Source organism: Phyllobates terribilis, unplaced genomic scaffold, assembly GCF_046119375.1.
Source record: "Phyllobates terribilis strain yellow unplaced genomic scaffold, ASM4611937v1 Scaffold_1__5_contigs__length_1240528914, whole genome shotgun sequence".
Classification (NCBI taxonomy): domain Eukaryota; kingdom Metazoa; phylum Chordata; class Amphibia; order Anura; family Dendrobatidae; genus Phyllobates; species Phyllobates terribilis.
Window position 1 is genome coordinate 360,764,902 of NW_027362761.1, and position 22,945 is coordinate 360,787,846.

At 42.1% G+C, this 22,945-nt stretch overlaps 1 protein-coding gene across 7 annotated transcripts in view; it reads left to right on the plus strand.

Annotated features, from left to right (window-relative positions):
- Positions 1 to 22,945, plus strand: part of KDM2B (lysine demethylase 2B) — a 195,011-nt gene that overhangs the window by 17,061 nt on the left and 155,005 nt on the right. For 4 of the 7 annotated variants that reach the window (XM_073676278.1, XM_073676279.1, XM_073676280.1 and 1 more), the window contains one exon: positions 6,946 to 7,124. The exons of 2 other annotated variants lie outside the window; for them this stretch is intronic. In XM_073676278.1, coding sequence (XP_073532379.1) covers positions 6,946 to 7,124 — 179 coding nt within the window. The remainder of the gene's footprint in view (positions 1 to 6,945; positions 7,125 to 22,945) is intronic. One more of the 7 variants, XM_073676282.1, reaches the window with a different exon arrangement.

Below are 22,945 nucleotides of genomic sequence, written 5' to 3' on the forward strand. Positions count from 1 at the left end.
CATGTGGAATTATATACTTAACAAAAAAGTGTGAAACAACTGAAAATATGTCTTATATTCTAGGTTCTTCAAAGTAGCCACCTTTTGCTTTGATGACTGCTTTGCACACTCTTGGCATTCTCTTGATGAGCTTCAAGAGGTAGTCACCGGAATGGTTTTCACTTCACAGGTGTGCCCTGTCAGGTTTAATAAGTGGGATTTCTTGCCTTATAAATGGGGTTGGGACCATCAGTTGTGTTGTGCAGAAGTCTGGTGGATACACAGCTGATAGTCCTACTGAATAGACTGTTAGCTGCTTTTTTCTTGCCATAATACAAATTCTAAGTAAAGAAAAACGAGTGGCCATCATTACTTTAAGAAATGAAGGTCCGTCAGTGCGAAAAATTGGGAAAACTTTGAAAGTGTCCCCAAGTGCAGTTGCAAAAGCCATCAAGCGCTACAAAGAAACTGGCTCACATGAGGACCGCCCCAGGAAAGGAAGACCAAGAGTCACCTCTGCTTCTGAGGATAAGTTTATCCGAGTCACCAGCCTCAGAAATCGCAGGTTAACAGCAGCTCAGATTAGAGACCAGGTCAATGCCACACAGAGTTCTAGCAGCAGACACATCTCTACAACAACTGTTAAGAGGAGACTTTGTGCAACAGGCCTTCATGGTAAAATAGCTGCTAGGAAACCACTGCTAAGGACAGGCAACAAGCAGAAGAGACTTGTTTGGGCTAAAGAACACAAGGAATGGACATTAGACCAGTGGAAATCTGTGCTTTGGTCTGAGTCCAAATTTGAGATCTTTGGTTCCAACCACTGTGTCTTTGTGCGACGCAGAAAAGGTGAACGGATGGACTCTACATGCCTGGTTCCCACCGTGAAGCATGGAGGAGGAGGTGTGATGGTGGGGGGGGGTACTTTGCTGGTGACACTGTTGGGGATTTATTCAAAATTGAAGGCATACTGAACCAGCATGGCTACCACAGCATCTTGCAGCAGCATCCGGTTTGCGTTTAGTTGGACCATCGTTTATTTTTCAACCGGACAATGACCCCAAACACACCTCCAGGCTGTGTAAGGGCTATTTGACCAAGAGGGAGAGTGATGGGGTGCTACGCCAGATGACCTGGCCTCCACAGTCACCAGACCTGAACCCAATCGAGATAGTTTGGGGTGAGCCTGACCGCAGAGTGAAGGCAAAAGGGCCAACAAGTGCTAAGCATCTCTGGGAACTCCTTCAAGATTGTTGGAAGACCATTTCCGGTGACTATCTCTTGAAGCTCATCAAGAGAATGCCAAGAGTGTGCAAAGCAGTCATCAAAGGAAAAGGTGGCTACTTTGAAGAACCTAGAATATAAGACATATTTTCAGTTGTTTCACACTTTTTTGTTAAGTATATAATTCCACATGTGTTAATTCATAGTTTTGATGCCTTCAATGTGAATGTACAATTTTCATAGTCATGAAAATACAGAAAAATCTTTAAATGAGAAGGTGTGTCCAAACTTTTGGTCTGTACTGTGTAGATAGATTTATGCCCATATAAGAGATGTCCAGTAGACATCTACCCCAATTAATATCCTAATAAATCTGTATTCCCTGCCTGGCCGTGGAGGTTGGCACCCCAATAGCGTTATGGTGCCCCCTGCTCACCGGTGGCTATCCCTTAAAAAACAAAACAAAACATCCCTTGCTATACATTAGTCATAAATTGGAGCATATGCACAGAATAGGGTCATGACAAATTCAGAGCTATGAAGATGTCACTTGGCTTTCAATCTTGCTGCTCTGCACAAGGTTCATGTAGTGTTGGAGAAAGCGAATATCTCCAATCCAAGTGGCTTTAATGGTATATTTAATAAAGGTTTATAGTTTAATATGCGGGTATTTTTCTGGCACTGAGTTAGAGGCAACTTGAAACCTAGACCGGCTCGTTATTGCAGCCAGGTATGTTTTACTATGAAAAGCTGCTGCATTTCATAGAATACATCCTTTGAAATGGTGGCCGCGTACAATGTGGCTTGGATGATGGGTCCACGAGGCAGATCTCTGGCGACATGTGCCTCACTCCGCTTGACTGAGAAGACTTTCCATTTATACACATAAGGAGCGGCTTGTCAGTCTAAGGGCATGTGCACACTGTCTTTTTTTTTTCAGGCGGCTTCCAGCTCAAACCCACCAGAAAAAGCGCTTTCCGCTATGTCAAAACGACTTGCTGTGGATATGTTCAGTCATTTTCAGATTCTTTTAAACATATCAGATTCTCAAAGCCATGAAGTGACTAAAAGATGTGATCGGTCCATTCTTCTGGTGACTTCAGTTTTCAAGCCACTCGCTACTTTATATATCATTAGGAAAAATCACGTGAACAGTAAAAACAACAAAAAATGACGACTTCTTCACAAACTATGGGAGTGTACTTATATCACTAGGGAGTATATCAGAGGGAAACTTGCAGGGATGCAATAACTGAGACTGTTTTAGGTTCCTTTAAAGGGAATCTATTAACAGGATTTTGCAACGTAAACTGCAGGCAGTGTCAGGTTGGCGCTGTTACACTGATTTAAAGTGATACCTGGGTTGAAGAAATCAGTCTTGTTTGTTTAATCTTTATTTGGAGTTAGTGAGATGATCGTGCTTCGGGGTGGCTTGTGGCCAGGGTTTTTTTTTTTTTTTGTGCGCTGACCTCATCATCATTATGGCTTAAATGACAGGTCCTCAAACATTCAGTGACTTGCCTCCTATGTTAAATACTGCGCTTGCGCAGTTAATATTGTGGTCTTTAATTATTATTATTTTTTAACTCCAGCAAAATGGAGCCGGTGGCCGCGCACGCGCTTTAGCATCTATCGCTTGCACCAGTGCCATTTTTTTGAGCAAAACAAAATTTGGCTCCAGCAAAATGGCGGCACATGCGCCGTAGCATCTTTTGGCAAGCGATGCTTTCAATCTGCGCATCTGCTGCCGCCATTTTTTATTTATTTTTTGCTCCAACAATATTGCGCACGCGCTTTAGCATCTATCGGCAAGAGATAGATGCTAATCCGCATGCGCCACTGCCTGCACCACTTTGCTGGAGTTTAAAAACTTTTTTTTTTTTCTTTTAAGACCACAATATGAACTGCGCAAGCACAGTACTTGCATTAGGAGGCAGGTCACTGAATGTTGAGTGACCTGTCATTTAAGCCAGAATGATGACTGGGGCCAGAGCACCCCCAAAAAAACCCTCCCACAGGCCTGTCCTGGAGCATGAGCATCTCATTAACTCCAAACTGCAAACACAGATTAAACAACCACAAGACTGATTTCTTCAACCCAGGTATCATTTTAATCAGTGTAACAGCACCAACCTGACAATGCCTGTTTACTTAGCCAAATTCTGATGACAGGTTTCCTTTAAGGGCACTCCCCTTCTAATGAATTTAGTACCCTTTTCCTCCAGTAGATTATTATTCAAGGCTGGTGTAATCTTGATTCAGCCATTCATTAAGCTGAATTTCAAACACTCGTTGTCTTATAGTTTACATTTTGCTTTTTTTATGTAATAGAAAAAGAAAAAAAAAACCTTTTGCCTTAACCCATTCCCAACATATGATGTACTATTGATACAATAATCCCCATCTCTGATGCACGGAGCAGTGTACGTACCTCTCGTGCTCCACACATGCAGTACTGACACATTCTAATTATCTTTCCAGTTTTTCTTTCTGGCAAGTGTAGTGTTGACATAAAATCGACATATTGCTATTCCCAAATATATATATATACAGGCTTAGCTATATGTATATGTCGGCAAGATCCCCAGATGTATACCTCAGGCTGCAATGTATCGTACAGCCTAGGTATGTAATGGAATACAATGTAAAGGGGAAACACATACCACACGTGTTTTTTTTTTTTTTTTTTTTTTTTGTTGTTTTTTTTTTAACTATGTAGCTTATATATGGAATAATGTAGTGCTGTTCTATACTGAAAATTCATTGTATACTGACACATACCAGTTTACTGATACATATGGCAACTTATTTGGCATTATTCAAGCGAATAAGTGCAATGAGCTTTCCTGGAAGAACCCTGAACTTTGGGACAAACTGATTTTTTTTAATGGGTCCTTAATATATTACTATGTGGTTTGACCCAATGCATTGCTGTTGAGCTCAGCTAAGTTTATTTGTTATCATGCTTATCATCTGGTTTTAATAGCAACCAGCAGAATTTTGAATGCAGCTCTGGGTGATTTTAAATGTTGTAAATATAGACCAGTTCAAGATGAAGTAAGATAAGAATGCAATGTGATTACTAAGTGACCATTTTTTTACATGATGTTGCAGGTGAATGTATGCCTGTATTGTTTTGAGGAAATTACTTTTACACCTTCACAACCCATGCATCTAATTCCTGCACACGGGCGGCCTCATTCTTTATCCTGGTGATGGATCTGGAGTGTTGGTTTGTGTCACCTTATGTAACTCTAGCGCCCTCCAGTGTTTGAGGAATATATGGAGTACTATACCTGTTATAACTACCTTATGTGTAGCTTTCAAGGGAAGTAAGAGGAAATGATCGTAGATTATAGAGCAGTTAGGCTATGTTTGCACTTTGTTTTTGCAGTGTTTTTTTTTTTTTTGTGTGCAAATTTTCAGGTACGTTTTACAGTACCAGCAAAGTCTGAGATTTCAGAAATCTCATGCACACACCTTGTTTTTTTCCCTGACTGTCTTGTCGAAGAGCTGCGTTTTTACAAAATGCAGCATGTCACTTTTTTCAGGGTTTTTGCACCGTTTTCACCCATAGATAGCAATGGATAAGTGCAGGTAACAAGTTTTGGTGCCAAAACCTGAGTAAGTTGAATACTTTTTTTTTCATATGCACAAATACAAATGTACCATGACAATAATACAGCAAAACCTGATTTTTTTGAAGCATCTTCTTTACTGCCAAGAGAGCAGGATTTGTGTCAGAAAAAAAAAACGCAGCAAAAACGTAACGTATGACCATCCTAATTGTGTCACTGTAAATGCCATGCAAGTAACTTCTACGGTAGCAGGAATAGCATCTGCCATGGGTCCCAGACATTATCTTTACTCAGAGATGAGGCAGTTAGGTTATGTGCACGAAAAATTAGAAGTCGTCAGAAGAATGAGAAGTTCACTTCTTTAAGACTGTTCACAACTTTGAAGGCTTGAAGCTGTTAATAGAAGCTTTAGAAGACTAACCTCTGCACAGCAAGTCATTTTGACATTGCAGTGCATATGTTCATTCTTTTTATCACTGAAGTGCTTGTTAAGGTGGATTTAATGTGGAATCTGACTGAAAAAGATGTCATGTGTAGTGTTGAGTGTTTTTTTTTTTTTCCTGCATTTCAAATTCGGGTTCGTGTTCGGGGTTCTGGCTGGTTCGCGCCCAAAAAAATTGGCTCCGAATTTGAAATGCAAACAAATTCGCTCAGCACTAGTCATGTGCACATTCCCTTAGTACTCGCTGATGGGTTTATAATATGTTGAAAGTTTTCAATAAAAAATAAATAAAAAATTGCTGATGAAAGGGTAGGAAGGAGGCTCGGGTCAGTGGGAACCAAATTAGTGACTCTTCTTGTCATTCATTGCTGCTCCCTATAGTGGAATGGGGGCTAATTTCAGGTTTTTGTAGTTATTGCTATACATCTGATAAAGGCACATGTATTTAGAAGAAATGTTTAGACTTTGGATTTGAAATGTCATTAAAGTATTGTTCTACCACATTAATCATGGGTGCCAGTTCAGGAAGTCGTTTATGTCACACAGACAAACCACTCTGTACCCAATTCACCAAGAAGTTTTTCGCCAGTTCTCTGGTGTAAAACTACTTGAAATTAAATTTTTTTTTTTTTCCAAATCAGAAATTTTACAACTAAATAACATTTAGCATTTTTACTCCAATCTCGGCTTAAATGAGGAATCATGCCCTACTAATGCATCATAATTTCCACCAAAATAGAGGTGTAAATTACGACAGAAGTGTACTCCAGTCCCTGACTGATGCACAATTCTTGCTGTTGCACTTGGTAGGTGAAAAATGCGCCAAACTCATTAAGAGCTGCACGCTTCTTAAAGGAAACCCGACAGCTGATACATGCTGTCTAAACAGGCCGAATATATCAGACACTGGTTTCTAATTTCAACCACACATGTTTTAATCAGGAATGCTGTGGTGCTTCAGAAGGGGGGGGAGCGTACCTCTCTGGTGAGCAGTCCAAGAGGCCGGGCTTTGCCCCACCTTGCTTTCCGTGTGCGTAGAGAGACCTGTCACTCCAGTAGAACTGGGTGGAAGAAGCTGTTTGGGACTGACTGGCCTTTTGGACTAGTGACCTGAGCAGTATGTTCCCCGGCTAGCGTTAAAATGTATGTTGTGTGTGTTTTATTTTATTTTTTTTTTAAACCCACTGAAATGGCAGTGTTCAGACTAAAATATCCCTGGCTTATATGATAGAGCCAGTGTCTGATACATGCTTCCCGAACCACAGACAGTGTGTATTAACCGTCATGTTCCCTTTAATAAATTTGGCACATTTTACTCCAGCTTACTGTTCACCAAACTGACATACAAAACACCAGTCTTGATGAATCCTATGTGTAAGAGTAGCTTTTTGTGTAACCAGATACGTTCCAGTAACACTCATGTTAATAAGCTAATAAAATTATAGTCAGAATATTTTAAGCATAAGGCTGCATTCACACTTCTTTGTGTAACGGTCTGTGATTTACAGCCCGGCTGTAGGTCTCTACCAAAACTCAACAGCCTCGTTTTGAGGCTGTCAAATTCGGGTCAGGAAACCCTCAGCCAGTCTGTACGGACCATGGGGCACGTGTGAGTCCAACCCGATTCTACACTAGTGATATACAATACAGTTTAGTCTTTGGATAATATAAGAAAATAAATAATTCTCTCTATGTTGGCTTGAAACATCTCTTCTTCTGTAGGAAGCCGGCGCATAGTGGATGTGATGGATGTGAACACACAAAAGGCCACAGACATGAGTATGTCACAGTTTGTCCGATACTTCGAAACACCAGAAACTGAAAGGGAAAAACTATACAATGTGATCAGCCTGGAGTTCAGCCACACCAAGCTAGAAAAAGTAGTCAAGCGGCCAACTGTGGTATGGTGATCTGATTAAAGTTGGGGTGTTTACATCCCAATATAAATTCTAGGCAAATATCAGTCCCAAATGATCCAGCAGAAAGGGAGTCTGTCACCAGGACCAACTCCTACAACATTGACCATTTATACAATTTTATTAGAAACGCCCTTTATTGTAATGGGAGACCCCCATTTATAGACCATTTCACCTTAAAACTTATAAATGTGTGTGAATAGGATGAATAGTAAAGCTTTGGATTAACTAATATTTTAAATGAAAAGTATTTTACTCGATTACATTTTCAGTGTTTTTGCAAATGTTTCACTAGTTATCACTTTTAGGCTGTGTTCATATGTTGGCGCTGTGGTTACCTTTTCTTTTTTTTCCCCCCCTATCCTGGCAAAAACATTGCAGTTTTACCTTGATTGTGGTAATAAACCCCCAAAACATACTGTGGCCACATCGTGCGAACGCACCCTTAGGCTATGTGCCCACGATGCAGAAATATTCCGGATTTTTCCTGAGCGTTTCTGCATCTCCCCTGGCAGAAAAAACGCATGCGGATTGTACATGCGGATTGTACATGCGTTTTACTGCCAGCGGAAGCGTTCTTCATATGCATTTCCGCATGCGGGTTGACAAGTGATTTTAGCATCACTTGGAAAGTGCTTGACAACTTGGTCACACTATATAAATCCATGCAAACTGCGTTTTTTTCCACAATGATAATCCGCAGCGGAGATTTCCGTAGCATGTGCACAGCACATGCAGATTATCATTGGGGACCATGGCAGGCCTTCTACCATGCGTTTTTTAAGCGTTTCTGCGGCGGAAATGCTTAGTGGGCACACAGCCTAATAATGTACGTTAAAAAATGAACTTTCACTTCATAATATTATCCGCTTATGGTTCTGTCTTTAAGACATCTTAAGGACCTTTATCGCCACCTTCATGAATCTTCACATAATAACTAGCTGTAATAATGACAGCTAATCAGATTACCGGATCCTGACAGATAGAGCTCTCTATATATTACTTTTGGTAACTGATATAAGGAGATCACTAAATCTAACTTCTGATTTGCTGATATCTGGAGATGACTAAGTTTTGGTTTGTGAAGAGCTGTAATATTTGTTACCACAGTTCAAAGTATCTCTTCTGATCCATATTTACAATAATGTTTCATTACACATGTTGATTCTGTACCATTTTTAATGAAATTTTTCAGATTTATATTTCTAATGTAATTTTTTTTTTTCTGGTTAATGAACTTTTATTTGTGTGTGGATCTTTTTTTTTTTTTTTTTTTTTTTCTCATTATGGTTTGTATTAAATGTTTCCCTCGGTTAATGTATTAAATTGAAAACTATGTAAATATCAAGATGAGTGGCATATTTTAAAAATAAATAAATAAAAATGCACCAAATGGCACTATTAGGCTTCATGCACACGTTCAGTATTAGGAAGTCAAAACCAGGAGCGGGTGATAAATGCAGAAGTGGTGACATGTTTCTATTATACTTTTCCTCCTGATTTTGGCTTACAAATACTGATGTAAAATAGTGACCAAATACTGAATGTGTGCATGTGGCCTTATGCTATGTTCACACATGTTGTGTTTCTTTTTTTTTTTTTTAAACGTCACAAATCTGCAGCAAAACTGATCTCTGGCACGAAATCAAATTTTGGTGCGTTTTTTTCAGTGTTTTTTTTCTCTGTCCTTCCGTCTCTATTTATGCATGCACCTAAAGTTCTGTGAAAAAGCAAGAAACAAACAAAACAAAGCCCCATTCTATTTTGCCATTAAAAACGCTGATGCAAATTTTGGTGTGTTTTTTGTTGCTTTTTTTTTTTTTTACCATCCATTACGTCCTATGGGTGCAAAAACGCTGAAAGAAGTGACATGCTTTATTTTCCAAAAACCCAACCAAGGCACAAAATACGCAACAAACAAAAAAACATGATGTGTGTGAACAAAGAATTCTGGTTTCTCATAGACTTTGCTGGTACTGCAAAATGCTGAAAATTTGCATAAAAATCTGCAGCAAAAAATGCTGAAAAGCACAACATGTGTGAACATGGCCTTAGATGTAAAGTATTTCATGGCACTCGCCCATCCCCCCCCCCCCCCCCCCCCCCCCCAAAAAAAAAAAAATGGCTGGCACCTGGGTGAAATGTTACATGTGACTCAAAATGGCTCTCACGCTGGATGATGAGACAGGAGCTTGCACCAACCATTATGCTGAAACGGTTTAACTTTTGACTAGTGTTGAGCGAGTATGCTCGGGCCGAGCTCCGAGTATTTATAGCTGCTCGGTGATATGGTTGAATCGCTCCCGTGTGCATGATTTGCGAGTGTTTGACAGCTTTATTACATGTGAGGAATGTGTAAGAAATAGACATTCCTCCCATGTATTAAACTGTCAAACCGTTGCAAATCATGCACACGGGAGCGATGCAACCATATCACCGAGCAGCTATAAATACTCGGAGCTCGGCCCGAGCATACTCGGCGAAAGGGTTAATAGAACATACTCACTCAACACTACTTTTGACTAATGAAGCATTGTATTTAGATCGGTGAGTGTCTTAGATTACTTTATATCTACTAGTTGATAATCATGAGAGCTTTTCTTTTTAGCGGGATGAGTTGTAATTTTGGTTGATGTCATTCACAATACCATATGATATATTGAAAAATGAGAAGCGAAAAATTGAGTGGGATGAAATGGCGATATTTGAATTTTGCTTTTAATGGTGTTCACTGTGCAGAAAAAATGACATGGGAAGAGGATTCTACAGGTCGGTAAAATTATAGCAATACCAAACTTCGTCTCTGTCCACACTGCGTCTGTGCCCACTGTCCGGCGCCTACCTCCTGAGTCCTGAGAGACAGTGTGCACAGTCAGGACGGATGCCGGCAACCGTATGCACCCACTGTAGAGATATGTACTCTGCATGGTATTTTCTCCATTAACAAACCCTCCCACCCCACTCCAAAAAAAAGTAATAGTCGACATTTTGCCTTTGTAAAAAAGGTAGGAGCAAAATGATTGTAAAGGGGGTGTTCCCATCTACTGCATATGTTATTTTGACAGATTATATTTATATATGTGTGCGCACGCACGCGTTTGGTGTCACCCAGACAATTTTGTGTTTTCCATGAAAACTCACTTTTATTTATCCAGTGAGTTGCAAAATGATCAGAAAATATAGTCCAGACATTGACAAGGTTAGAAATAATGATTTTTATTAGAAAGAATAATTTTCTCCTTCAAACTATGCTTTCATCAAAGAATGCTCCCTTTCAGCCATTCCAGCATTGCAGACCTTTGGCATTCTAGCTGTTAATTTGCTGAGATATCTTGAGAAATTTCCCCCCATGCTTCCTGAAGCCCCTCCCACAAGTTGGATTGGCTTGATGGGCACTTTTTGCGTACCATACGGTCAAGCTGCTCCCACAACAGCTCAATGGGTTGAGATCTGGTGACTGCGCTGGCCACTCCATTACACATAGAATACCAGCTGCCTGCTTGTTCCCTAAATAGTTCATGCATAATTTGGAGGTGTGCTTTGGGTCAATGTCTTGTTGTAGGATCAAATTGGCTCCAATCAAGCGTTATCCACAGGGTATGGCATGGCGTTGCAAAATGGAGTGATAGCCTTCCTTATTCAAAATCCCATTTACCTTGTACAAATCTCCTACTTTACCAGCACCAAAGCAACCTCAGACCATCACATTACCTCCACCATGCTTGACAGATGGCATCAGGCACTCTTCCAGCATCTTTTCAGTTGTTCTGCGTCTCACAAATGTTGTTCTGTGTGATCCAAACACCTCAAACTTTGATTCGTCTGTCCATAAATTTTTTTCCAATCTTCCTCTGTCCAATGTCGGTGTTCTTTTGCCCATATTAATCTTTTCCTTTTATTAGCCAGTCTCAGATATGGCTTTTTCTTTGCCACTTTGCCCTGAAGGCCAGCATCCCGGAGTCACCTCTTCACTATAGAGGTCGACACTGGCGTTTTGCGTGTACTATTTCATGAAGCTGTCAGTTGAGGAGCTGTGAGGCGTTGATTTCTCAAACTAGAGACTCTAATGTACTTGTCTTGTTGCTCAGTTGTGCAGCGGGGCCTCCCACTTCTCTTTCTACTCTGGTTAGAGCCTGTTTGTGCTCTCCTCTGAAGGGAGTAGTACACACCGTTGTAGGAAATCTTCAGTTTCTTGGCAATTTCTCGCATGGAATAGCCTTCATTTCTAAGAACAAGAATAGACTGTCGAGTTTCACATGAAACTTCTCTTTTTCTGGCCATTTTGATAGTTTCATAGAACAAAAAAATTTAATGCTCCAGATTCTCAACTAGCTCAAAGAAAGGTCAATTTTATAGCTTCTCAAATCAGCCAAACCGTTTTCAGCTGGGCTAACATACTTGTGCAAGGGTTTTCTAGGGTTTTCTAAACATCCATTAGCCTTCTTACACAGTTAGCAAACACAATGTACCATTAAAACACTGGAGTGGTGGTTGTTGGAAATGGGTCTCTATCCACCTATGTAGATATTGCAATAAAAACAAGACGTCATTTACCACATTAAAAGAATCAGAAATACACTCTATACATTGTTAATGTGATATATATATATATATATATATAATATTAGGCAAGTTGTATTTTAGAGGATTATTTTTATTATTGATCAACAACTATGTTCTCAATCAACCGAAAAGACTCATAAATATCCAAGCTTAATATTTTTGGAAGTTGGAGTGGGTTTTTTTTTTAGATTTGGCCATCTTAGGAGGATATCTGTTTGTGCAGGTAACTATTACTGTGCAGAATTATTAGTCAACTTAATAAAAACCAAATATAATCCCATCTCACTTGTTCATTTTCACCAGGTAAACCAATATCCGTGCACAAAATTTAGAAATAAACATTTGTGACTTGCAAAAACAAAAAAAATAGAGATCAATATAGCCACCTTTCTTTATGATGACACTCAACAGCCTTCCATCCATAGATTCTGTCAGTTGCTTGATCTGTTTTCAATCAACATTGCGTGCAGCAGCCACCACAGCCTCCCAGACACTGTTCCGAGAGGTGTACTGTTTTCCCTCCCTGTAGATCTCACATTTTATGATGGACCACAGGTTCTCTATGGGGTTTCAGATCAGCTGAACAAGGGGGCCATGTCATTATTTTGTCTTCTTTTAGACCTTTACTGGCCAGCCACGCTGTGGAGTAGTTGGATGCATATGATGGTTCATTGTCCTGCATGAAAATCATGTTTTTCTTGAACGATACCTACTTCTTCCTGTACCACTGCTTGAAGAAGTTGTCTTCCAGAAACTGGCAGTAGGTCTGGGAGTTGAGCTTCACTCCATCCTCAACCCGAAAAGGTCCCACAAGTTCAACTTTGATGATACCAGCCCATACCAGTACCCCACCTCCACCTTGCTGGTGTCTGAGTCGGAGTGGAGCTCTCTGGCCCATCCATCTTGCCCATCAAGAGTCACTCTCATTTCATCAGTCCATAAAACCTTTGAAAAATCAGTCTTAAGATATTTCTTGGCCCATTCTTGACATTTTATCGTGTGTTTCTTGTTCAAAGGTGGTCATTTTTCAGCCTTCCTTACCTTGGCCATGTCCCTGAGTATCGCACACCTTCTTCTGCTTTTTGATGCTCCAGTAATGTTGCAGCTCTGAAATATGACAAAACTGGTGGCGTATGGCATCTTGGCATCTTCACGCTTGATTTTCCTCAATTCATGGGCAGGTATTTCGCGCCTTTTTTTGGCCAACACGCTTCTTGCGACCCTGTTGGCTATTTGCCATGAAACGCTTGATTGTTCGGTGATCACGCTTCAAAAGTTTGGCAATTTCAAGACTGCTGCATCCCTCTGCAAGACATCTCACAATTTTGGACTTTTCAGAGCCCGTCAAATCTCTCTTCTGACCCATTTTGCCTAATAATTAAGCACACCTTATATAGGGTGTTGATGTCATTAGTCAACACCCCTCCTCATTACAGAGATGCACATCACCAGATTTACTTAATTGGTAGTTTGCTCTCAAGCCTATGCAGCTTGGAGTAGGACAACCTGTATAAAAAGTATCATGTGATCAAAATATTCATTTGCCTAATAATTCTGCACACATAGTGTGTGTGTGTGTGTGTGTGTGTGTGTGTGTGTGTATATATATATACACACACACACACACACACACACACACACACACACACACACACACACACACACCCCCACCCCCACCCCCACACACCTCATTTAATGAAAGAAAAACCAACAATGGTCACGGAAGTAACTTGAATCTGTCAAGTGATAATAAATTAAATATCTAGAAAATGAACAAATGAAGGTCAGACATTGCTTTTCAATCCTGCTTCCACAGAATTTAAAAAAAAATTAAACTAATAAAAAGGCCTGGACAGAAATGATGGTACCCCTGAAAATAGTGTGACAAAAGGGATATGTTAAATCAAGTTGTGTCCATTAATTGGCATCACAGGTGTCTACAATCTTGTAATAAGTCAGTGGGCCTGTATATAGGGCTACAGATACTCACTGTGCTGTTTGGTGACATGGTGTGTACCACACTCCACATGGACCAGAGGAAGCAAAGGAAAGAGTTGGCTCAGGAGATTAGAAAGAAAATTATAGACAAGCATGTTAAAGGTAAAGGTTGTAAGACCATGTCCAATAAGCTTGATGTTCCTGTGACTACAGTTGCACATATTATTCAGAAATTTAAGATCATTGGGACTGTAGCCAACCTACCTGGATGTGGCCACAGAAGGAAAATTGAAGACAAATCAAAGAGACGGATAATACGAATGGTAACAAAAGAGCCCAGGATAACTTCTAAAGAGATTAAAGGTGAACTTCAAACTCAAGGAACCATCAGTGTCAGATCGCACCATCCGTCGCTGTTTGATCTAAAGTGGACTTCATGGGAAACGACCAAGGAGAACAAAGTTGTTCAAAAAAAAAAAAAATCATAAAAAAGCCAGACTGGAATTTGCCAAACTACATGTTGACAAGCCACAAAGCTTCTGGGAGAATGTCCTATGGACAGATGAGACAAAAATGGAAGTTTTTGGCAAGGCACATCAGCTCTATGTTCACAGATGGAAAAATGAAGCATATCAAGAAAAGAACACTGTCCCTGCTGTGAAACATGGAGGAGGCTCTGCTATGTTCTGGGGCTGCTTTGCTGCATCTGGCACAGGGTGTCTTGAATCTGTGCAGGGTACAATAAAATCTCAAGACTATCAAGGGATTCTAGATAGAGATGTGCTGCCTAGTGTTAGAAATCTTGGTCTCAGTTGCAGGTCATGGGTCTTGCAACAGGATAATGACCCAAAACACACAGCTAAAAACACCCAAGAATGGCTAAGAGGAAAACATTGGACTATTCTGAAGTGGCCTTCTATGAGCCCTGACCTAAATCCTATTGAGCATCTTTGGAAAGAGCTGAAACATGCCGTCTGGAAAAGGCAACCTTCAAACACGAGACAACTGGAGCAGTTTGCTCATGAGGAGTGGGCCAAAATACCTGTCGAGAGGTGCAGAAGTCTCATTGACAGTTACAGGAATCATTTAATTGCAGTGATTGCCTCAAAAGAATGTTCAACAAAATATTAAGTTAAGAGTACCATCATTTCTGTCCAGGCCTATTTCATGAGTTTAATTTTTTAAAAGTTCTGTGGAAGCAGGGTTGAAAAGCAATGACTGACTTTCATTTGTTAATTTACATAGATTTTTAATTTATTACTTTTGTCAGATTCCAGTTATTTCTGTGACCATTGTGGGTTTTTCTTCCATTAAACGAGGGGTACCAACAATTTTGACCACCTGTGTATATAGTTAATTTGGGTCCCACTATTGGGACAAGTGTGTGTCTAGTCTCATTGGTGCATTCCATCAACTGTTGTTTTCAGAAGAGACAGGTGGTAGTGAAAGTTATAACCATCTCTCCAAAAACAGTGGCTCATGTCAGGGGGCCCCTTCTCGAGATAAATCTGGATATCTGGATCTCATTGCTGGGAACAACATTTCCAATACATTTATTACATATCCTGTGGATATGATACAGATGTATGAGACAGGAATACCCTTTTAAAGTGGCTGTTATAGTTCTTTGACAGATTGTCCTCCTAGACCCTCCTTCCCGTACACATGCCCCCAGCTTGGTCAAACAAGAATGTGCTTTGAATTTGGAACATGGAGAATGCTGCAGTTTTCCTTACCTGAGAACAAAGGATAAGACTTGTTATAATTTAGAGGAACATGGCTGTTTTCATCCAGAAACCAAACCACTCCACACCTGTCCACAGGTTGGTTGTTTTATTGCAGCTCGGCCCCATTCACTTTGATCTGAGCTACAATATCAGGCACGGCCCTTGGACAGATGTGACTCTTGCTAGTGGAAAGCAGCCATGTTTTTCTTATCTTGGACAGCCCCTTACCTTTTTAAAAGTTTGATTCATGTCCCAATATGGATAACTGCTACTATTTTTATAAAACGCTCCTAGAAAATAATTTATTGCCGATTTTTTTACAAGCATATCTCCTGCTGTTTTTTTTTTAATTATTTTTAGGCTCAAAGTTAAAGGTTTTTTTTATTTTTGTTTTCAGAAAACCCATTTCCCTAGCGTTTAGTTTTTTTTTTAAAACAAACAAACTGTCTTTTACCTTCCCGGAATCAGCACTGGATCTCTCCACTGGTGTCTGTTTTTGCCTGTCTACTAGATGTCAGCGCTGCACCGAATAACTAATGCTCTGCACCGAATAACTAATGCTCTGCCTGAGCTGATGGTAAGAGCCGCTAAGCTCATTTATTGGCTGCAGCGCTGTTGAAGTGTTACGGAAAATAATCGACACCAGTGGCAGACACTGAGCTCTGGACCCAGGTAAGGTAAAGCACAGTTTTTGTTTTTAAAACAAACTGCTGTTTGTGGGAAAGGGGTTTTCTGATCTCCAAAAACCCCTTCACCACTGCTCTACACTTTTTTTGTGTGTACTACATACTGGAAACATGGAGCCGGTCCATAAAAAATTACCAAACTTTATTAAATATATAGACAGGCATACATAAATGACTATCAGTAGGACAAGAGACTGGGATACCAACATATGTGCCCCTCATACATAAGTCTAGGGCTGGGACCCGACTTTAAATTCATACTACTATAAAGTTCAAGTGCATATAGACTATCCTAATCTGTTGTGTGATGAAATATCACAGGACCATCAAGACAAATGGCTACATGATATTGGGTAAATCCAGAGATCATCCAAAATTACATGGATCCTCAATGATGATCCTGCATACAGACATGTATAGAAAGACTCTTGCCCATTGTATACCAAGAAAGAGCTATCATTCCCAAATCTCTAATATAAACAACAATGTGTCTCAAAGAGCAGGGAATTGAGTAAACTGTGGAGTCAGTTTATGCAAAAGTGATACATTTTATTTTTGGATAATACATTATCACAAAAACAAAAAAACCGTGTCAAAAACAAGTTTGGAAGAAGAAGAAAACTGTTAAAATAGTAAGATAGTGGGTAATAAGATCTCTTGTGTACCCAAAGGATCAAAGAGACACAATGAGTCCCTGCCACCGGAGACAGAGCATTTAAGATGTAAATGCGGGGCATAAATCAAACTACATTATAATCACACGGCTAGTTATCATGCCAGAAAGTGAACATAATACAAAAAATATATATGAGAGCATGATGCATAGCCGAATATGTGTGACCAAATGAAGCCCCTCTGTGTTAGAAATGCGGAACCAGCCAAAATAATAAACTGCCAGCATTACCTTGTGTCATGGTGCTCCGATGGAAAAGGAAACCCACGTGCAGCCTCGAAGCGCGTTTCACCTTCCGGCTTCGTCAGGAGGCGTGATGTGAATTTAAGAATGGGGGCCATATATGCCCATTGTAACCTGATTGTGTGGTGCCATAGGAGCAGCCCCAACACGTGTTTCGTCCTGGCTACCTCACGGGGCTATAGTGTAATGTGTGTCCTGATTCACCTTTTTATATGGATCCCACCACAGGTGTCTCTAGTTCCAGTATTCAGTGCTACGCTTGTGTACTAACGCGTGTGCCGGAGCTTCCATCATTTCCATTACTAAACCCAAGGTGTGATGGCAGCTGTGATTTGACAAATCACAGCTGTCATCAAACCCATATATTACCCTGATAGCCATCGCACCAGGGCATCGGGATGAGCCGGGTAAAGCGCAATCTAATGCGATGTGCCAATTCTGGGGCAGCTGCTGGCATCTAATTTTTTTGGCTGTGGACTGGCTATTAACCATGGACTGTCCCAGCCTGATAATAGAAGCCTGCAGCTGTCTGTCTTTATCTGCACTGGTTTTAAAATATAGGGGAGACCCTACGCTTTTTTTATTTTTTTTTATTTAATGCGCTGACTACAATTGTTATCAGCATCGCCTGGTCTCGCTGACCGCAGGGAGACCAGGCGAGGATAATAACAGTTGTAGTCGGTGCCTGGGAATAGCACTAACTGTACTGCTTTTCCGAGACGCCGGGGCATTTCATTCGGTTACGTGTGCACGCATTTCCTCCGTGCTACCAGAAAAAAAAAGCGAGTTTTTCACATGGACACACGGTCCGTGTCTGACATGTGCGCACCACCATTGAGTACAATGGGTGTGCGTGTATCCGTGTTTTGCAGTCCTTTTAAAGAATGGACCACATCGGACTAAAAAGACGCGCTTTTTTTTTTTTTTTTTATAATTCGATCACCCATGACCCCACCACGAGAGAGGGGATCTGCCCACCAAAGACAGGAAACCTACAGGCTAAAAAGGGCAGTACCTCTCCCTCACATCAGTTGGTTTCCTGTCCTTGACTGGGGAACCTCGTTCAGTTATACCTGTGTTTAGAAGAACCGAAGACTGAGTATTGCCTGGCTGGCTGGCTCAGACTGGAATCCCTTCTGTGCCTCGGCCGGTACAGGGTTCCTGGAAGCGCCACGGTGGGTCCAAGGGGAACTTTCATTCATGTGCGGACTCAGGTGAGTGGCATCCCTGGACAGGTCATGGCCGGCTCTGGCGTGGCTCATGGTACAGCAGGCGTCTGGAATTGAGGTGGCCCTATAGCTATCATCCCCTCTCCGCAGCACTATGTTAAAGGTAGCATGGCGGAGACCGGAAGTGACAAGTGCTCCGAAACCTGTCTGAAGTGCAGGTCAGGAGGCGGGTCCGTATGACGTGGCTGAAACGGCGACCGTTGACACGCCCTGATCGAGGGGCTTGAGCACCAGGGTGACAGGTGGGGCGATGTGGCCGCTGGATGAGCGGGCGCAAGACGGTGACTCACGCTGGGATGATGTGCGCCCGGATGAAGCGGACTCATAGAGACCGACGTAGGAGCCATGTGACCCGGAAATGCCAGGGGTACTGGTGGGAGTACATGGACCAGTATTAAAATACTCTGGTACCACTGCTCAAGTGTTTCCTAGCTTTCCTCTCCCCTTCAGGAGAATGGAGAGCGATTCGGAGCAGCAACAGCCACAACAGCCGGATGGGAAGCCCCAGGTGCAGGTGTTGCGGCATCGTCCCCGTGGAAATTGGGGTAGCAACCGAACCACGGAACCAGAACCAGTTCTGCAAGCGAGAGCAGATCTAGTCAGCGAAGCTTCCTCAAGGTGGACTAATCTGCAGCCTCCAGAGATAATCTCCTGTCTGAGACGTGTCTTTCCTTTAAACCGGGAAAGAAGTATGTGGCTAAAGTGAGGCACAAGGAATGTTCACTTTGTAAAACCTTTATTGCCTGATTCCTATCAGAAGAGACTTTGTCAATCCTGCATAGAGCAGACAGTGGTGAAAGAGACCCCTAACTTTGCCACTGATTTAAGATCCATCATAAGGGTGGATGTTAAGGAATCCCTTAAATCCCTCTCTCAGAAAGGAAAGCAGAAAGAGAAAAAGGGGTTAGGGAAGTTTCACCTGTGTTAGATACTTCCTCTAGATCGGATTACGATGACGACTCTGCCAATTCCTCCTTGTCGGCCTCCTCTTCAGATAGTGTCTAGGGGCGTCATTGTTTTCCGCTCGAAGAAAAAAAAAAAAGGAAATATGCGTTTGACGAGCCTCCATCATTATGGGATAAAGCCCCTAAGCTGGATGTGGCAATAGCAAAGGCCTCCAAGAAAGCATCTCTGACCTTTGATGAAATGGGGGCATTGAGGGATCCCCTCGATTAGGAAATCGGACACCTTTCTTAGGGGTACGTGGGAGACATCAGGAGGGGCCCTGAAACCAGCGGTAGCAGCAATGTGTACTGCTAGGTCCTTAATGATCTGGCTGGATCGTCTGGAATCCCAGTTAAAGGACAGAGTGGCTAGGGACAACATCTTGGCCACTATTCCGATTATGCACGGAGCAGCGGCTTTCCTATCAGATACTTCTACAGACTCTCTAAGGCTGACGGCAAGGTCGGCCGCCCTTTCCAACGCAGCCCATAAGGCCTTCAGTGTTGGCCGGGGGACATTCAGGCCAGATCGAGACACTGTTCCATTCCTTATGAGGGAGAGTATCTGTTTGGCCCAGCCCTGGATGAAATTCTAAAGAAAGCAGGGATGCCAAAAAGGAATTCCCTAGTTTATCTATTTCTGCCTACAGACGATCCTTCAGAAAAAGGAAGTTTATCCGAAGGAAGCCTTGCAGGGAGCAGGATAAATGGGAAGATCGCAGAAGGAAAGGTAAAGGACTCTAGTTCGGAACCTCTTCCCAAGAGACCAGGTAATCGGGTCAATGACTCCTGGCCCAGGTAGGGGGAAGACTTTCCTCCTTCTTTGCCTGGGAGGGAATTTCGTCCAGTAGCTGGATTCTCAGCCTGATGAGATCTGGATTGAGATTAGAATTCCAAACAGTCTGGCAAGGAAGATTTTTTTTTTGACTCCACGATTTTCAGTAAAAGAGCAATTGGCCCTAGAGACAAAGTTCTAGACCTAGTTCAAAAAGCTGTTCTCCTCGAGTCTGAAAAAGGAGAATGGTTCTACTCCATCTCTTTCAAATAAGCAAGCCGGATGGTTCCTTCAGGAGTATAATAAATCTGAAGACCTTGAACAAATTCCTGAGAGTTGAGTCTTTTTAAGATGGAATCCATTAAACCTAGAACGCATACCTGGGGCCTCGCAGGCCCGCCCTGTTAATTGTTTTCTATTTTCTGCAAGATTACTTTAGTTTGAATTTTGAAACTCTAGGTATTCCTCAGGTATATAGTTGTTTGTCATTTTGTTTGTTATTCCATGTTATTTGCACACGGGCCTGAAAGGCCCCAGGTATGTGAAAAAGTAGATTTTTATGGTCATGCGTTCTAGGGTTAAGTCAGAAATAAACATGCTCTTTTCTGGTGGTTTCATGGCAGTATGCATATTTCAAATGCAGGACTATCATGTGTCCATACATGCATCAGAAAAACCTCCAGGGTTGCAATAGTCATTGATGGGGTAGTTAGACACTTTAAATTCAGGGCCCTCCCATTTGGACTGGTTATAGCCCGTGTCTTCACGAAGGTGATTGCGGAGGTCATGGCTCATCTCCAGGAAAAAGATGTGGTGATCATCCCATATCTGGATGATTTCCTGGTGGTTGGCAGATCAATCCAACATTGTAAACTAGAGGAGGTGATGGCTTCCCTAAAGGGCCTGGGCTGGCTACTGAATCTAAAGAAGTCTAGATTAGAACCCCCCCCAAAAATTCAAGAGTTTCTGGGGCTCCTATTGAACTCTGAGGTGTCACCTCCCAGTGGTTAAAATAGAAAAGATTCAGTGTCCGGTATTGAGAGCCGTTGAAGTTTCCTCCATGTCCCTTAGGAGAGCAATGTCACTAATTGGGTTCTTTAACCTCGTGTTTTCCGGCCGTCCTGTGGGCCCAGTTCATTCCAGGGGTATCACGCAAGGTGTGGGAAAGACTTAGTTCTACACAAAGGCAAGAGGGAAAGGGAGCCCAGAATCTAGGGAAAGTGGGGAGTGGAGACCACCTAGGCTGATCTAATATCACCCTGTCTCGATTAAAGTCCCTATATTGGTTCTTCACCTATCGCCGCACGCCAACCTTGCCCTGTCTTTCCCTGGCATTTTGGCCTTGGCTGAGCAAGGGAGGAGGATGAGCGCTAGTTGAGCCCCACTGACAACAAGGGGGAAAAACAAGGGAAGATAGCTTGGCTTTTAGTCTACTTCAGAGAGATGAACACCCGTCCTCATAGCTCCAGATAGGAAGAAGTAATGCACTTGCTCCGAGCCTTTACAAGGGGTAATGTGAGTATCACCGGCACCTCCCTCTAGCAGACAGCAGGTATTTATACATCCAGGCCAGGGTGTTAATTAGCCAGAGGAAGGTAGCTGCTGGTTCCTAGAGAGACATCCTCTAAGAAGGTGTCTAATTCCAAACGAAGAGATCGCCTGCAACCAACTGCAGGGCGATTGTCTGTCGCCTCTGACACTCCCGTGACAAGGGGTTTGCAATGGGACATTTTACAGAACGAGGTCTCCCTTAGGAGGCATCTGGAAAGCAGGATAACTCAATCCCTACAGACGATACGATCCCTCCAGTGGTGGCTAGACAGATCAAACCTATCCAGGGGGTTCCCAGGATTACTAACGTTACACGGGTTGTCACCACAGATGCAAGCCATGTTCATCAAATGCAAAGGAACTACTAGCGGTAGAGCGAGCTGTAAGTAAATTCCTTGTATCCCTACAGGGCCAGCATGTCCGGATTCTCTCGTACAATATTGTCAATGGTTTACATAAATCGCCAGGGGGAACTCTGTCCAGACACTTGATGGAATTGTCTGAATTGTAAAGCGCTGTGGAACATGTTGGCGCTATATAAATAAAAAGATGATTATTATTATTGTGGCAGATCGCTTGTTCCAGCTAGCGGAGGGTCATCACCTTTCTTTAACGGCTCTACATATAAAATGAAAGGAAAACGGTGTACTTCTTAAAGGGAATATGTCACCCCCTGGCACTTATCTGACCTCTAATGTGTGCATACAGGTGATAGAAATGTGAATCTATACTTGCCTGTATGTCTCATATGTGACTCCCTGGTGCCTGTGCACAAGATCACTGCTGAAAACAACATAGCCGAGAGCAGAAAGGATTAGGAAGACATGCAGGGGAGGCGTGAAACTTTTCCTGTCCCCAGACCCGCAAGGCATTAGAGAACAGATGGAATAAGAAGCAATTTCAAAGCAACCAGACCTTTAATATGAGGCATACAGGTAGGTATAGATTTACATTTCTATCACCTGTATGCCCTTATTAGAGGTCAGATTAGTGCCAGGGGGTGACAGATTCCCTTTAAGTCGCAATCTTCTAAAACAAGGGGAGTGGGAACTAAGTCAGGACATAATCAACTAGATGGTACAAATGTGGGGTCTCCTGGTCATAGACCTTTTTGCCAGCATACTAAACTGTGAAGGAGTTTTGTTCCCTGAACCCCAGGGAAGATCCCCTAGTGGTAGATGCTTTCCTGGCTCCGTGGGATTTCAGCCTGGCATACGCATTTCCTCCAGTATCCCTGATTCCGCTAGTCATAAGAAATCAGGGATGACAGGGCAATGATTGTTGATTGCCCCCTTTTGGCCCAGAAGACTATGGTTCTCTTGGCTAAGGATAATGTCTGTGTCTGATCCACGGGTGCTTCTGAAGATCTCTAATCTTCTTTCTCAAGGGCCAGTATACCATCCAAAAGCAGCCAGCCTCCACTTGATAGCGTTGAATTTGAAAGGGCGCTGTTAAAGGAAAGAGGTTTTTCCCCCTA